The sequence below is a fragment of the Diaporthe amygdali genome (genome assembly GCF_026229845.1).
Source record: "Diaporthe amygdali strain CAA958 chromosome Unknown NODE_37_length_474048_cov_65_229390, whole genome shotgun sequence".
NCBI classification, from domain to species: domain Eukaryota; kingdom Fungi; phylum Ascomycota; class Sordariomycetes; order Diaporthales; family Diaporthaceae; genus Diaporthe; species Diaporthe amygdali.
This window is the reverse complement of record NW_026517057.1, coordinates 423,788-436,120: the sequence shown is the minus strand read 5'-3', so window position 1 is coordinate 436,120 and position 12,333 is coordinate 423,788. Positions and strand designations below refer to the sequence as shown.

General features: G+C 52.3%; 3 protein-coding genes across 3 annotated transcripts; 1 reads left to right on the top strand and 2 right to left on the bottom strand.

Moving 5' to 3' along the window:
* Positions 1-1,084: 1,084 nt before the first annotated feature.
* Positions 1,085-2,600, bottom strand: J7T55_002157 (uncharacterized protein; the record flags this gene model as incomplete). The annotated part of the gene is made up of 3 exons (XM_053133540.1): positions 1,085-1,753; positions 1,864-2,395; positions 2,506-2,600. 3 exons carry the CDS (start codon positions 2,598-2,600, stop codon positions 1,085-1,087), a joined length of 1,296 nt encoding a protein of 431 aa, XP_052988716.1.
* A 3,827-nt stretch (positions 2,601-6,427) lies between these two features.
* Positions 6,428-10,950, top strand: J7T55_002156 (uncharacterized protein; the record flags this gene model as incomplete). Its single annotated transcript, XM_053133539.1, has 14 exons — positions 6,428-6,503; positions 6,674-6,851; positions 6,975-7,136; positions 7,271-7,414; positions 7,472-7,643; positions 8,544-8,953; positions 9,016-9,428; positions 9,496-9,595; positions 9,654-9,983; positions 10,067-10,129; positions 10,195-10,359; positions 10,441-10,517; positions 10,582-10,662; positions 10,736-10,950. 14 exons carry the CDS (start codon positions 6,428-6,430, stop codon positions 10,948-10,950), a joined length of 2,586 nt encoding a protein of 861 aa, XP_052988715.1.
* A 231-nt stretch (positions 10,951-11,181) lies between these two features.
* On the bottom strand, positions 11,182-12,114 carry J7T55_002155 (uncharacterized protein; the record flags this gene model as incomplete). Its single annotated transcript, XM_053133538.1, has 5 exons — positions 11,182-11,226; positions 11,288-11,422; positions 11,507-11,563; positions 11,634-11,981; positions 12,058-12,114. The coding sequence occupies 5 exons, from the start codon at positions 12,112-12,114 to the stop codon at positions 11,182-11,184; spliced, it is 642 nt and encodes a 213-aa protein (XP_052988714.1).
* Positions 12,115-12,333: the final 219 nt, after the last annotated feature.

Below are 12,333 nucleotides of genomic sequence, written 5' to 3'. Positions count from 1 at the left end.
CGAATGCGGCCTGGTGTGTTGCCTTGCCTTGCCGAACTGCAAGCCACCGCCGCGGTCGACGACCACACAGCTTCTCTGCTCGCCATATCTCGCTTGCGTGGCTCCCACGCCCGGCGAGTACCTATAGGCCCATCTGAGGGTGCTTCATGCATGTACATGCGCGCATTGGAGACGATCTACAATTTCATCTAAGCCTAGAGCTCTCATCACGTTCTGAATGAATGAAGATTGCAAAGACCTTGGGATGCTACACAGGGACACAGCAGCTGACTTTAGCTTGGGACACACGACCGCACAGAAAAGAAGAGCGTGCGTACTCATGCCCATGGCTTGCAAATGTTGCCGAAGTGCAACCCGTCGCATGGCAACTGGCCATAGAAGTGCAATTACTGCCGTACCAAGGTGTTCGAATATTTGCCCAACACCACAAAGAAGGCTGGCTGGTTCCCAAATCGAGGGGAAGGAACGCTAGCTCCCCAGGTACGGGGAGGCATGTTTGTTCATCATACGCAGGTGAAATTCACCTGAATACACGTCCCGCAAAACCATCTGAAAGGTACATAGACCGGCCAAATCGACCTGATCCCAACCGGGGCACCTCCTACACTGTTACCAAATAGCTCAGTGGAATATTGAGGTGTCTCCGACCGGAGGGTCGTCCGTTCGACCCGAGCCCGGCAGAAAAGATTCCCAGCAAGTTTCCATGGAACACCACGAGGACAGTACGCTCGATGAGGCGGAAGTTCCCTCTGGCCAGTACATCGGCACTGGAAGAAAGAGTAAAACCCACAACGGCATCACCACAGGGCAAAAAAAAAAAAGATGGGGTTTTCCGCCTTGAAAGGTTCTTTTTGCTTTTTACCAGTGTTTCTCCATTCATGTTGATGTACTCAAAACGCAAAATGATATGCACCCTCCCTCAATCTCCAAACAAACGTGGGCGCCCGTCGCTAATTATGTTCCCAACCGAAGAAGATACCTATAGCGCAAAGAAAGATCATCCGTGCCGTTCAAAACCACTGCTATCATGATGTTCCCATACGCGCAACCCTACCTTTTCATCCTTTCTGCCCTCCCTAGTATCTTAGAATGCCAAACTGGGCTGCTTCTGCCTCAGGATACTATCGTCATGGTGTCTCCAACCACCCACGCTGCTGATAGGGCTGCCAGACGTGACTAGGGTGCTTCCCTCAAGCTGTTGTTGCGGTGACTGTAGTTCGATCTCAGTGTCTGAGGCTCCTCGGCGGTGTCCATAGACTCCGCCATTAATTCTAACACATCCGCCGGCACCACCACCACCACCTACTCCTCGCTTCGCGGACGTATGCTCACCTTGAGGCTGGGCGGTCGAGGGGGCCTCTACCACATCACCGCCCGTGTTACCAGAAATATTCTGTGTGTTTCCGCCATGAGTGGCCTCTCGGGGGCTGAACTCTCCACCGCTCGAGATGGTTGGGCTGCTGAGCTGAACGGGCTGCTTCTGGTCGTGGATGGTCTCTTGCTGGTGCTCTCCCACATGTTGATCTTCGGGATCTGGCTGCCACTCGCGGAGGTCGTCCTCGGCGTCGTTAAGGATCTGCCGGGCCTGGGCTCCGTGATTGTAGGGCTGGCGGTCGTCGCCTGGCGTGACGGCGGCGTCGTCCAAGAGATGGAGAAGGCGGCGGCCGTGGCGGGCCAGGATAATTTGCTTCTCGGCACGCTCGATCGTGGCTAGGAACTCGGCATCGTAGGCTTCTTTGAGCTTCTGGCGGGTCTATCACGGTAGCACATCACAGGCATTAGCTTCCTGGCAGCCCACAAGGGGCCTCCCATGACCGCATGTCACGTAACAGAACACAGGGCGGGATAGTATCGACCACTCACGATATTCGTCAGCTGCGCCTCAGCGACCAGGTTCTCGGCCTCGGCGCGGACGAGCTCCTGCTCGAGGGTGGGCAGCTTGGCGCTCTCGGGCTCCTTGGACTTGAGCTTGGCGATCTCGTCGGCGACCTTGCGCTTGCCGTCGCGGCTGGGCTGGACGCTCTTCTCGGTGTTGCGGATCTGCTTGAGGGAGCCGCGGGCGTCGTCGAGGGCGTGGGCGTAGTTGTCCTCCTGCTCGCCGATCTCGCTGAGGATGACGCCGACCTTGTCGCTGACGTCGCTGATAGCCTCGTCCTGCGTCTGCTCGCCCCACTCGGACAGCTGCGTCGCGATGCTGACGCGCTCCTTGCCCGCCGCCTCGTGCGCGCTGATGACGTTGTTGGACGTCTTGATCAGCTTGTACAGCTTGCGCGACAGCTCCGGCTGGATCGAGCCGCGCAGCGACGACAGCGAGAAGCCCACGCGGCCGCCACCGCCGCCGGACGAGCCGGCCCCGCTGCTCGCCTTGCTGGAGCGGATGGAGAGACTATGATGCCTTGAATGAGATTTAGCATTTGCTCGGCTGGTGTTATGGTTGAAGGATTTATGGGATATAGCTAGAGCTAGTGACGTGACTTGCAGAGTGGGCAGGGGCTCACGACTTACATTTTGCTTGTTGGAAAAGTGCTGTAGCCTTGTTCAGAGCTTCTGTTGGACCACTCTGAGCTACGTGATGAGCTTTTGCGTGACCACGAAAGCATGGTTTCTGAAGGGAGCTGTGCTCAAAGGGGCCAATGAATTGTGTGAGACTTACATGGTGAAGTCGAGACTGAAGGGGTTCGAATATACTTTGCTGTTCTTTGTTTACTCTGTATTTCAGGGTGATTCCTTCTCTTCTCGTCCTGAGTTATGCTGCTGCGGCTTCCGTTAAGCACTATCAACTCTCAGCTGAATGGACAAAGAGTTCCGATGAGGTGTTGAATATGGATGAGATGGGGGAGGCGCGATGCCGTCAGCCTTTATCGAAATGGCAGGTGGGGTCGACAGCCTATGAGCTGGGAAAAGTCAACCCAGAGAATAGGGACAGCTGCTGGATCTGTATGTTTTTACAGCTGGTATGCAAAATATCGAGTAGAGACGCGGCACGAGGCGGATCGACCAAATGCCGTTCATTCATATCTATATCTGTTTTGGGGCATTGATGGCGCGAAAGGAGCTGGCCATGCAGCCGTCATCGTTGACAGACGTGTCTTAGATCGCCCCCAATCTGCACCTCTCCCATTGTGTGTCGATAGTAGCGGCATCGTTCCACGATGGTCTGGTCGAGGTTGGCCTAATCGAGCCAAGTCTGGACGAAAGCACCCAACAGCTCGTCGGCCTGAGAGACATAGGCGGCAAGCCACTGACGTCACGCAGAGGACCCTTGGGATGTCAGGAGGGGTCCCCTGTCGCCATTCCCTCAGCTGCAACCACTCTACAGCTCCCCACGTCATGGCTCATTGGTGTGCAGCAGCAGCAAGGGGACTCGGAATAGTTTGGTTCGCCGACCAGAAACAGAATACAACAATACTCTGGTCTGGCAGCTGTCAATTGTTCGGTTCTAGATCAGCTCATAAACATTACCCATGCGCCGCGTCTTGCGCCGTATCCCTTTTTCCCATCAAGTCGCCGCCAACACCAGACTATATCCCCTCATTGATCATGTCATCGTGAAAATGTCTAGACAGTCCCTCTGCCGCTACCCTGGCCCCTGGGCTCTTCCATGTGACGATTTCGACTCGGAGTAGAGGCATGGCTAGACCAGGCCAGGCCGGGCCGGGCTCTCTGCCCACTTCTATCCCGTTATAATGCCGGACAAGAATTGTTCATGACGTGCCAAAGGGAAATGTGTGTTGTCCATGACGATGTTCCGGCACCGAAAATGCTCTATCATGCATTCACGGGTAGTGTCTAAGCATGATGCCGGTTGTCTTTGCCAGGCTCTCACACGTATCGCCGGGTTGTCCGTTGCTCGTACACCACGGGGCCACTGGCACGATGGCTATGGACGCTGGCCCTTGGGCTGTGGCTATAGTGGGAGTGTCGAGATGTGTGGCTGCGGTAGCTTGCTCTCGCAGGGTGGTGGTGGCTGTGGTGGTGGTGGTATCTGGTCGCCGGAACCACCTCTTCCCGGTAGTAGTAGTTTCTCTTTCTACCCACAGGAATACACATTTTGGAGCAGAGATGATGATAGAGGGGCTTGCAAGTAAATAGTCGGGAAGTTAGCTAAGATCTTGGTGGAGTGGTTCTCGACGTGATACAACAAAGCAGGAGGGACAGAGTGGATTCTCCAAGGTAAGCAGACAGGTGAGGAAGTGGAACATATTTATGATCAGAGAAGGGATTTCTTATTGATACTCCGAACGGGCCATGGCCCAAGGCCATGGCCGGTAATGCAGGGCCAAGACAAGTACGATCCGGCCGGATGCACCACAAAACCAGGTTTAACCCATGCGAACACCTGCGATGCACACCCTCGCAAAAGCTTCCAGCCCGTGTGATTGGCAGGCCCTGCTGACCGAACAGCCACCCGGCACATGCACACACACCTACCTCGCTCAGAGGATTGCGGGTAGGACAAGACCGCCTCTCTCGATAGCCTGCAGCCTCAGCTATGACGATTAAAGTGAGGCTCAAGAGGCACTGGAATGCGCGGCGTGCAGTAGACTGGACTAATAGATACTGCTACTTGGTTCGCAAGTCTTCACGAGATGGAATGGAGACCGTATTGTAGCTCTGGCCCCTCGTGTAAAGGAGGAAGCAGACTTGCGACATACGACGCTGCAGGGCTGATCGGAGCATTGATGACAAAACTCTAAACGAGCCTCCTCCCGTTTGTCCTGGTCGGATTGAAGTGGGCAGGCTTGGGCTTGTTTTTCCGTTGCAACGCCCTCTCGAATGTCACCCTCCGGAGTGGGTCACCGCCGTCCATTTTTAGTGTCGACACGAGGTGTGTGTGGCGACGTCAACCTGCAGAACCAAGCACAGAAGAGGCTGCTTGTTGCTTGCAAGGCGGCCGAGGATGAGACATTCGAAGAGTCTTCCTGGCCTTCTAGAGCGGGTGGGCGGTCGTCTATGACGGTCGACGGGCCGCCTTCGTGACCGCGCCGTGGAGGTGCTCACGACGCCTTTACTACCTCACGGTCCGGGGATAATGCGACCAGGTCCTGAGCATATGAGACAGTGCCTCATTGGCTGGAGGAAACGGCTAAGTTATCGAAGAGAAGTCGAAAAGATAGACTGAAATCCTTTTGGATTGGACAATTCGAGATAGCGCATGAAGACAGTGAGTAAAGACTGATGGTGACCCTTCCGAGCCTGTGGCTTGGGTGTGGGACTGAGAAAACCAACCAAGTGACCCGAACTTCAGAAGCCGTTGCCGTTGGGGGGGGGGGGGCCTGCACAGCATTAGCCAAACCCTGTAAATGCCCCGCACATAAGGGTGGCCTGCTACGCCTGCGAGCAAGGTCCGCCGTGTTAGTCTAAGCTTTACCTGGTACTGGCCACTCAGACTTCGTGCCATAGGAGCGCTTGCGACACACAGAAGCATCGCTTAATTAACGGGCACATCTTCTGCGTTGAAGATACTGCGCAAGTACTCAAAGTCCGCCCTCTTATGTGAATACTACACTCTTCTCGAATGGAGCCGAGCAGGATCAGTGGGACCTATGGACTAATTTCTCTTGCTTTGCCAGTTTGGGAGTGAAAAGACAAGCCCGGTACAATAGGGCAGGACCAGGATCCGTTGTGGAAGAAAGGCAACAGGAACACGAGATTACTGGATCACCAGAGAAGTGCATCGAGGGCTTGGAGCCTGCAGCTAAAATATGCGACACTGAAATAATGGCGCTTGACACGCACTTCTGATGAGGGAGGGCCGCACCAGACTTGCTGCAACAGAGAGGCTACCTTTCGAGCTGTCGCATTCTCAACTATCTCACCCGGGAGCAACGCTGGAGCTGCTCTACTCCTGAAGCCTGAAAATGCAGCAGAGGATGGTGAAAACGTATCTCGCGGGCTGGACACGGGTGTATTAATGGACAAGACGCGATTCGAAAAGAGGACACCTTGCAGCTCTTCTACCGGGGGCGACGTGGTCTCAATCAGCTGGGAGAATTGTATCCGACTACCACATCCGGATTTATGAGACACAAGAAGGCGGCGAGGGTGGGAACAGCGTGAAAGTAGTTCAAGACCAAGTATGAAAGTCTACGATTAGATAGAAGGAAAATCGAGAGATGTATAAGCGGAATCAGACATGCTTTGGATGTTGGACTGGCTAGCCCTTTACATTTGTTCGACAACATGCACACCGTTTGTGGACTCAGCAAGGATCTTCGTCTTATGACAGATTCGTCATGGGTCATCGTCTCATCTTGAACAGCTCTCTGGGTGGATGATTCAACAGTTGCTGAGACGGTAGTTACGTTGTTCAGTCATCCTATCTTCGACCGAGCTGTCAACTTCACAAAGCTCTGCCCATGTCTCCTATCTTGCTCCCTGATTCTTTCTCAAACTTCCTCAACCCCCCCCCCCCTGAATCCCAAACATGGAGCAGATGATCGTGACAAAAACAAGGTTGGTTGATCCCACTCTGGCAGAGCGTACGCGTGATCTGGTCTATCGTGAGTACGATGATGCCGCCATAGACTCTCTTCATACTGACCAATAGTAGGAGCATCGCGAGGCTTCGAAGTTATTCTTACCCAGATATGTCTTGCCGGTCCCCACAACTCCTACGCGATAGCGTACTAGTTGTATGAGTCCACTGTCGCCCAATGCGGAGCTCATGCAGACAATGCTGGATCTCCTGAAGCAATTAATGAAGCCAAGGGCCTCCTGGAAAAAGCTATGGATGCAAAATCTGAGCGCGATGCCGCTGCCTCCTTGCTAGCGGCACACTTGAAGGCCTTGGAAGCATGTCGCGAGGATGCAAGACGATCAGGCAATATCAAGATATTTGAAAAGCGTATGTACAATAGTGGAGCAAACATGAACGCGAAGAAAACAAGAACGCGGAGAAAACAAGAACGCGAAGAAAATAAGAAAGTGAAGAAGTATTGAATTGTCACAGAAGCTGATATCTTTGTGGTCAGGAACGCTCTGGAGTCTTTGAAGAATCGTGTTGGATCTGGCGTCAAGGAATTATCGGATGATATGAATATTCTCAGCCACGCCACGGAACGTAGCAAATATGGCTCACACAACTTTATACTTGACCATCCACTCTTTATCATATGGCTGACAGTCGGGGCTTTGTATGTGTTGGGTATCGTGGCTGGACCTGCAACAGGGGAGACTATCATGTTTTCTTTGATCTTTCATCGTGCAAGCGGGTACGCTAGTTCTGGAGATTGACACCCGTTCTATTCCACAATTGCCGACAACCTAGACTGAACACTTCGACTACCATCCTCCAAGCCCTAATATCGGGTATCGTTAGCCGACGTCCAGCTATCATGCTCGCAGACGACGTGCTGCATCCTGAATACTGGACCACGTCTCTCACAGACGCTTCAACATTTGGAAAATTATGGTCAATATTCGAGCAGCTTGTTTGCCATTTGCACGAAGTCTGGCTCTAACATGACAGTGTCCAAGACTGCCTCGAAGGGCTGGATGAGCTTCTTTCATGCCTACGCTGCTTCGGCCAAAATGATTCAGTGGTCAAGCTCAAAGTTGCCGTCGCTTGCAGAGAGGCCGAATATCTTGGAAAGATGGTTGAGCAAATTATCTATGTGACACCCGAGGATCTTCATCCGGTTGTGCGAGATCATATCCAAACAGTTTGACTCGAAAAGCGATGTGGCTGGTGGTACGAACCGCAGCCAACCTTTTGGTTTCTTGGTCAATATTCTAGCAACACCAACATCTACTAAGACTTCCTCATCGCGCGTTCCCAATAACAGATGTTGGATTCCAAGAGACCAATTCATGCAGCATAGATGTACCTGCACTGGTTCTTTCCTAATTTGCCCAGAATTTAGGATCACCTTCAGAATGATCAATGACGAATATGGCTACGAGTCGGACTTCACGGCTCGTTGACCGTGCTTACAGAGAAGATAAATTTATGTTGCCTAAAGTGATGAGTCGCAGCTCCCTTCTAACAGCTTTGTTCAGGCTATAATTTCGACTCAAGTAAAGTCAATTGTTCCTTCAAAACATTCAAAGAGGTAGGATATACTTGCATGTTTTCCAGACCATATATTTTGATCACCAAGCAATTGCGGACATGGGTAATTCCACTTCCAGCTTGGTGCCAAAGCGGATTCTTGGAATTTTGTCTCTGGATAGATGAGAAATGGATGGTGTATTATCCACAGAATGGGTTTGCTTGTTGGGTTGGTCGCTGTATCGCGAAGAGGTAGGTCGATGTTATTGCCGGAATGGGAATAGTCATGGACATCAGGCGTCGCCAATCACGGTGACGCAATGTGGGGAAGGCCAGTGACAGCTTTCTTGAGCCAACAGCCATCCGAGCCATCCCAGGAGTAGACTACTTCTTAGCTGCCTCCGGCTACCCTCTCAAAATATGGCATTAAAACACCTCATAACTTGTATTGTGGCTGGCATTGACTACCTCGTACATCCACAGATTCTAGTACGGGCTTTCACCATTTTCCCCAACATCGTTCATCTGCAACGTCGCTAACAGACGGCAGGGTAGCGTTGAGGAGAATGTGAGGGCGGACCAGATCATCCCCGTCGTTGTCCTGAGCGAGAAGGAAGTGAGTGCCGGCCCCGAGGAGCTCGGCAGGACTCTACAATATCTCGTCGACAACGATGATGTCTGTACAGATGAGTTCACCGGCATCATAGTCGTCAAGCCGTCCGGGTCTGGCTCGGAACCGACCCCGGACAATGCATCCAGTGCAGAGGCATTCCTAGACCGTCCTTTCACTGTCTACCATCTGGCAAACGGGCCTTTGATGTCCAAAGAAGAGGACTTATTACCTTCTGGACCGTATTTCCTAAGCGGGCAGAACTTACATCAGGCATGGCGGCTCTACCCGGACGACCTCGATGCCTTTACCTTCGGTCTGTTGCCAGATAGCCCTTTCGACCCTCAAAGGTATTCCATCATCCAATCCAGCTTCTACATCAGACACCTTCCATCTGACCACCCGAAACCAGTTTCCAAGCCGTAGCATCGCTGTCATCTGATGGGGTTTCGAAGACTATCCCAGTGCCAAGTCGTCTCTATCACAAGTCTGACTCAAAGAAGCCCCTGGCTGGGAAGCGTATCTCACTCACAGACACTTTCGATGTCCAGGGTGTGAAAACAACCCTGTCCAGCCGGGCTTGGACGCAGCTGTATCCTGCGGCTGACACCTCTGCGGCGTACGTTAAGAAGTTACTCGACCTAGGTGCGGTGGTTGTGGGTAAGACCAAGACGACGCAGTTCGCAACAGGGACAGAGTGGGTTGACTATCACTCGCCGGTGAACCCCAGGGGCGACCGATATCACAAGGTATCTGGTAGTTCCGCAGGGGCGGCGTCATCTCTTGCCGGCTATCGGTGGCTCGACTTTGCTGTTGGGTTTGATGGTAAGGGCCTTGCACTCATGTGTCAGCTTCGTTCATGTCTCACTGACCATCTGCGTGACTTATCTAGCTGACGGGGGTGTCCGAGATCCAGCAGCGGACCACGGACTGCATGCGATTCGGCCAACGTTCGATTGGGCGTCTCTAGAGGGTGTGAAGATTAGTTCAGAGTGAGCATGTCTTCATGGTCATCCAACAAATAACATAACTGACTAGGCGTCACATCAGGAGATATGATACCGTCGGCCTTTTTGGGCGTCGTCTAGACGACCTCGTCTCTGTAGCCAAGCACAGCCTTGCTATTTCGGATGAAAGCGTGACACGGCTTCGTCGAATTATCTATCCAACTGACTATTTTCCTCTCTCTGATCCGAAGCAACAAAAGCTTGTCGAGCAATTTGTGCAGAATTTGGAAACCCATCTGGACGTCAGAAGAATCGAAGTGAATTTCGCTGAAATATGGAATGAAAAGCCCCCTTCCGACTCCTCGGCAGCAAATGAGCCATTGCAGCATTACTTGAAGAAGGCAAGTCCCATCCGAGCCGTGAATTTGGCGCAGTCGGTAGAGCCCCACTGACCTGGTCACAGGCGCCATTCTGGTCCTTGTGCCATGATTATTACCATCGCTTCGACGAATTCAGGTCCGATTATGACGATGTCTTTAGCCGCGAGCCCTTTGTTGAGGCTTCTCCCCACTTCCGATGGTATGCATCACTTCTGCCTGGGTTTAGCATGTTTCTACGGTAATTAAGCTGAATCTGTGTGATAGGAATCTCGGTAAAAGTGTTACAAACGACGATTATGAGGAATATCTTACTCGGCTCGAGACGTTTAGAACATGGTTTGACAAGACGGCCATGTCCTCGAGCAGTGGGTCTGTCGTAATACTGCCATCCGGAATCGCCGAGCACAAGTATCGGGACGAGGCCCCAGGGTAAGTTGGAATTTAATGGGCTAATTGCGGCCAAAGGTCCTCTACAGATTGACTAGATACTAGGCGCTAATCCTGGTCCAGTGAGCCCGAGGCCATGGAGGGCATTGACATGAGACTCCTATCGCCAGTTCTCGGGACTCCTCAAATAGTTGTATCATGTGAGTCTAGTCACCCAAGTTTGAACAAAGGGTAGTATGGATAGCTGAAAATCCCTTTCCACAGTTGCACAGAATCCTTACAAGTCCCGCGTGAGTGAATCGACAGAGTATAAGCCCATCAGTATTTCGTTGATGGGCGCCAGAGGTATGTCACACTATCGGGGTTCTAGCTTTTGATTGCAGGAATGCAATTCTCTGGGTGCTAACGAACGCTACAGGGACCGATCTGGCCCTTCTACGCTTGGTAGACGAAGCAACCCGGGCTGCCGGTTGGCGGACAAATATTGACATAGGCAGACGCGCCTTTCCTGTGGGCAAGAATAGCCGACATGTACGGGACCTGGGAGATGATGATCGTGGTGGTGAGGGTTTCTTTTGGCAGCATATTGCTGGCTTCGTAGCTGTTCCGAACGGGGCTCCGGATGAGTTGTAGGATATTAGTTTGTCAATCTTTTTTCTTCTGGAACGCTGGACCGAAAAAGTCAGCTTAACAACCGTGCCTTTTTCGTCACGGCAGCTACCATTTAAGAACGGTCATTGCGGTGAGATTATGAGGATGAGACTCCGCTGAATTTAGTCCGAGAAATCCTAGCCTTGTAAAGTTGAGGACCGCAGGCTGGATTTTCTCAAGGTTTACGAGACGACGAATGCTACCCTGCAGTTCTCATCCAGTACCTCCCATGAACCATACGAACGGAAGTGAAAGGAACTGTCAGCTGCATCACTACCTCCGTATTTCAAAATTCCACCTAACAGCTTCCCCCTCTCACCATCACGTTCCAACCGTCATCGTAGAACGTCTGTCCACTGAAGTCCCAGCCCGCGTGGGAGAGGCAGGGCTTGAATTGTTCCTGGACGCCATCGGCAATCATGCCATAGCTATTCAAGACGAGGGTGAAAGGATTCTGTCAGACGAGATATGTCAGCTGGACCTGCAAGATGAGACTGACATGAACCAGGGCTTTCTTTGGGGGCCCATAAAGACTCACATCGTTGCACCACCAGATGGCCGAATTGTAGGAGCAGCTAACCTGGCCGCAGGCGCCCTTGGTTCGAGTTAGCAAATGACATTCCATTTCAGCAAGAGTCAGGATCTTCAGAGGAGATTAGACATACCGGACCAGGTCCGTTCTTGGGGGAACCGACAATGCCTCTCAAGTAATACATGCCTTGAGCGATCGTGATCCCATTGGCTTCATCATCGAAGATGTTACATAGGACTTTGCTTGGCTTGGCAGTCTTGATCGCGGGCACATTGAAGAGGCTAGAGACGTCGATGGGCTCGGCGGTCGATATGTTGAGGGCTGCCAGGCGCTCAGGAGCAACAGCCTGGAGGTGACGAACTACGTCCTGGATCGTGCCAGTGACGGTGTCATTGCGGCCAGAGCTGACTGGAACGTCCCACTGGAGCTCCTCAGTAGTGTAGTTGGCTGTGAGACCTTGGATGACGTTGCCAGCAGTAGTCTGCCAATGCCTCAAGTTAATGCCAATGCTTGGTGACGTCCACCCAGTGATGGACCCTGTAGCGACGCAAACTTACAGCCAGGCAGAGAGAGATGCCCATCAGGACAGTGAAGATCATGCTGATGGTCCTCATGATGAAGAGCTTTTGGTTGACAGTGAGGGTTGCTTGGTTCTTGACTGGCAGTCAGGCAGAGAATTGTTTTCGTCAGAGGTGGAATTTCTAAAGGTGGAGGAAGCGAGGAGCCCTGAGGTTTGGTGGTTTAATAAAAGTTACGTGGCCGACCTCTATTCACCTTTGTTGCATCAGCATCTGATCTGAGCAACGAATGCTTCATTTGTATGTCCATTCACC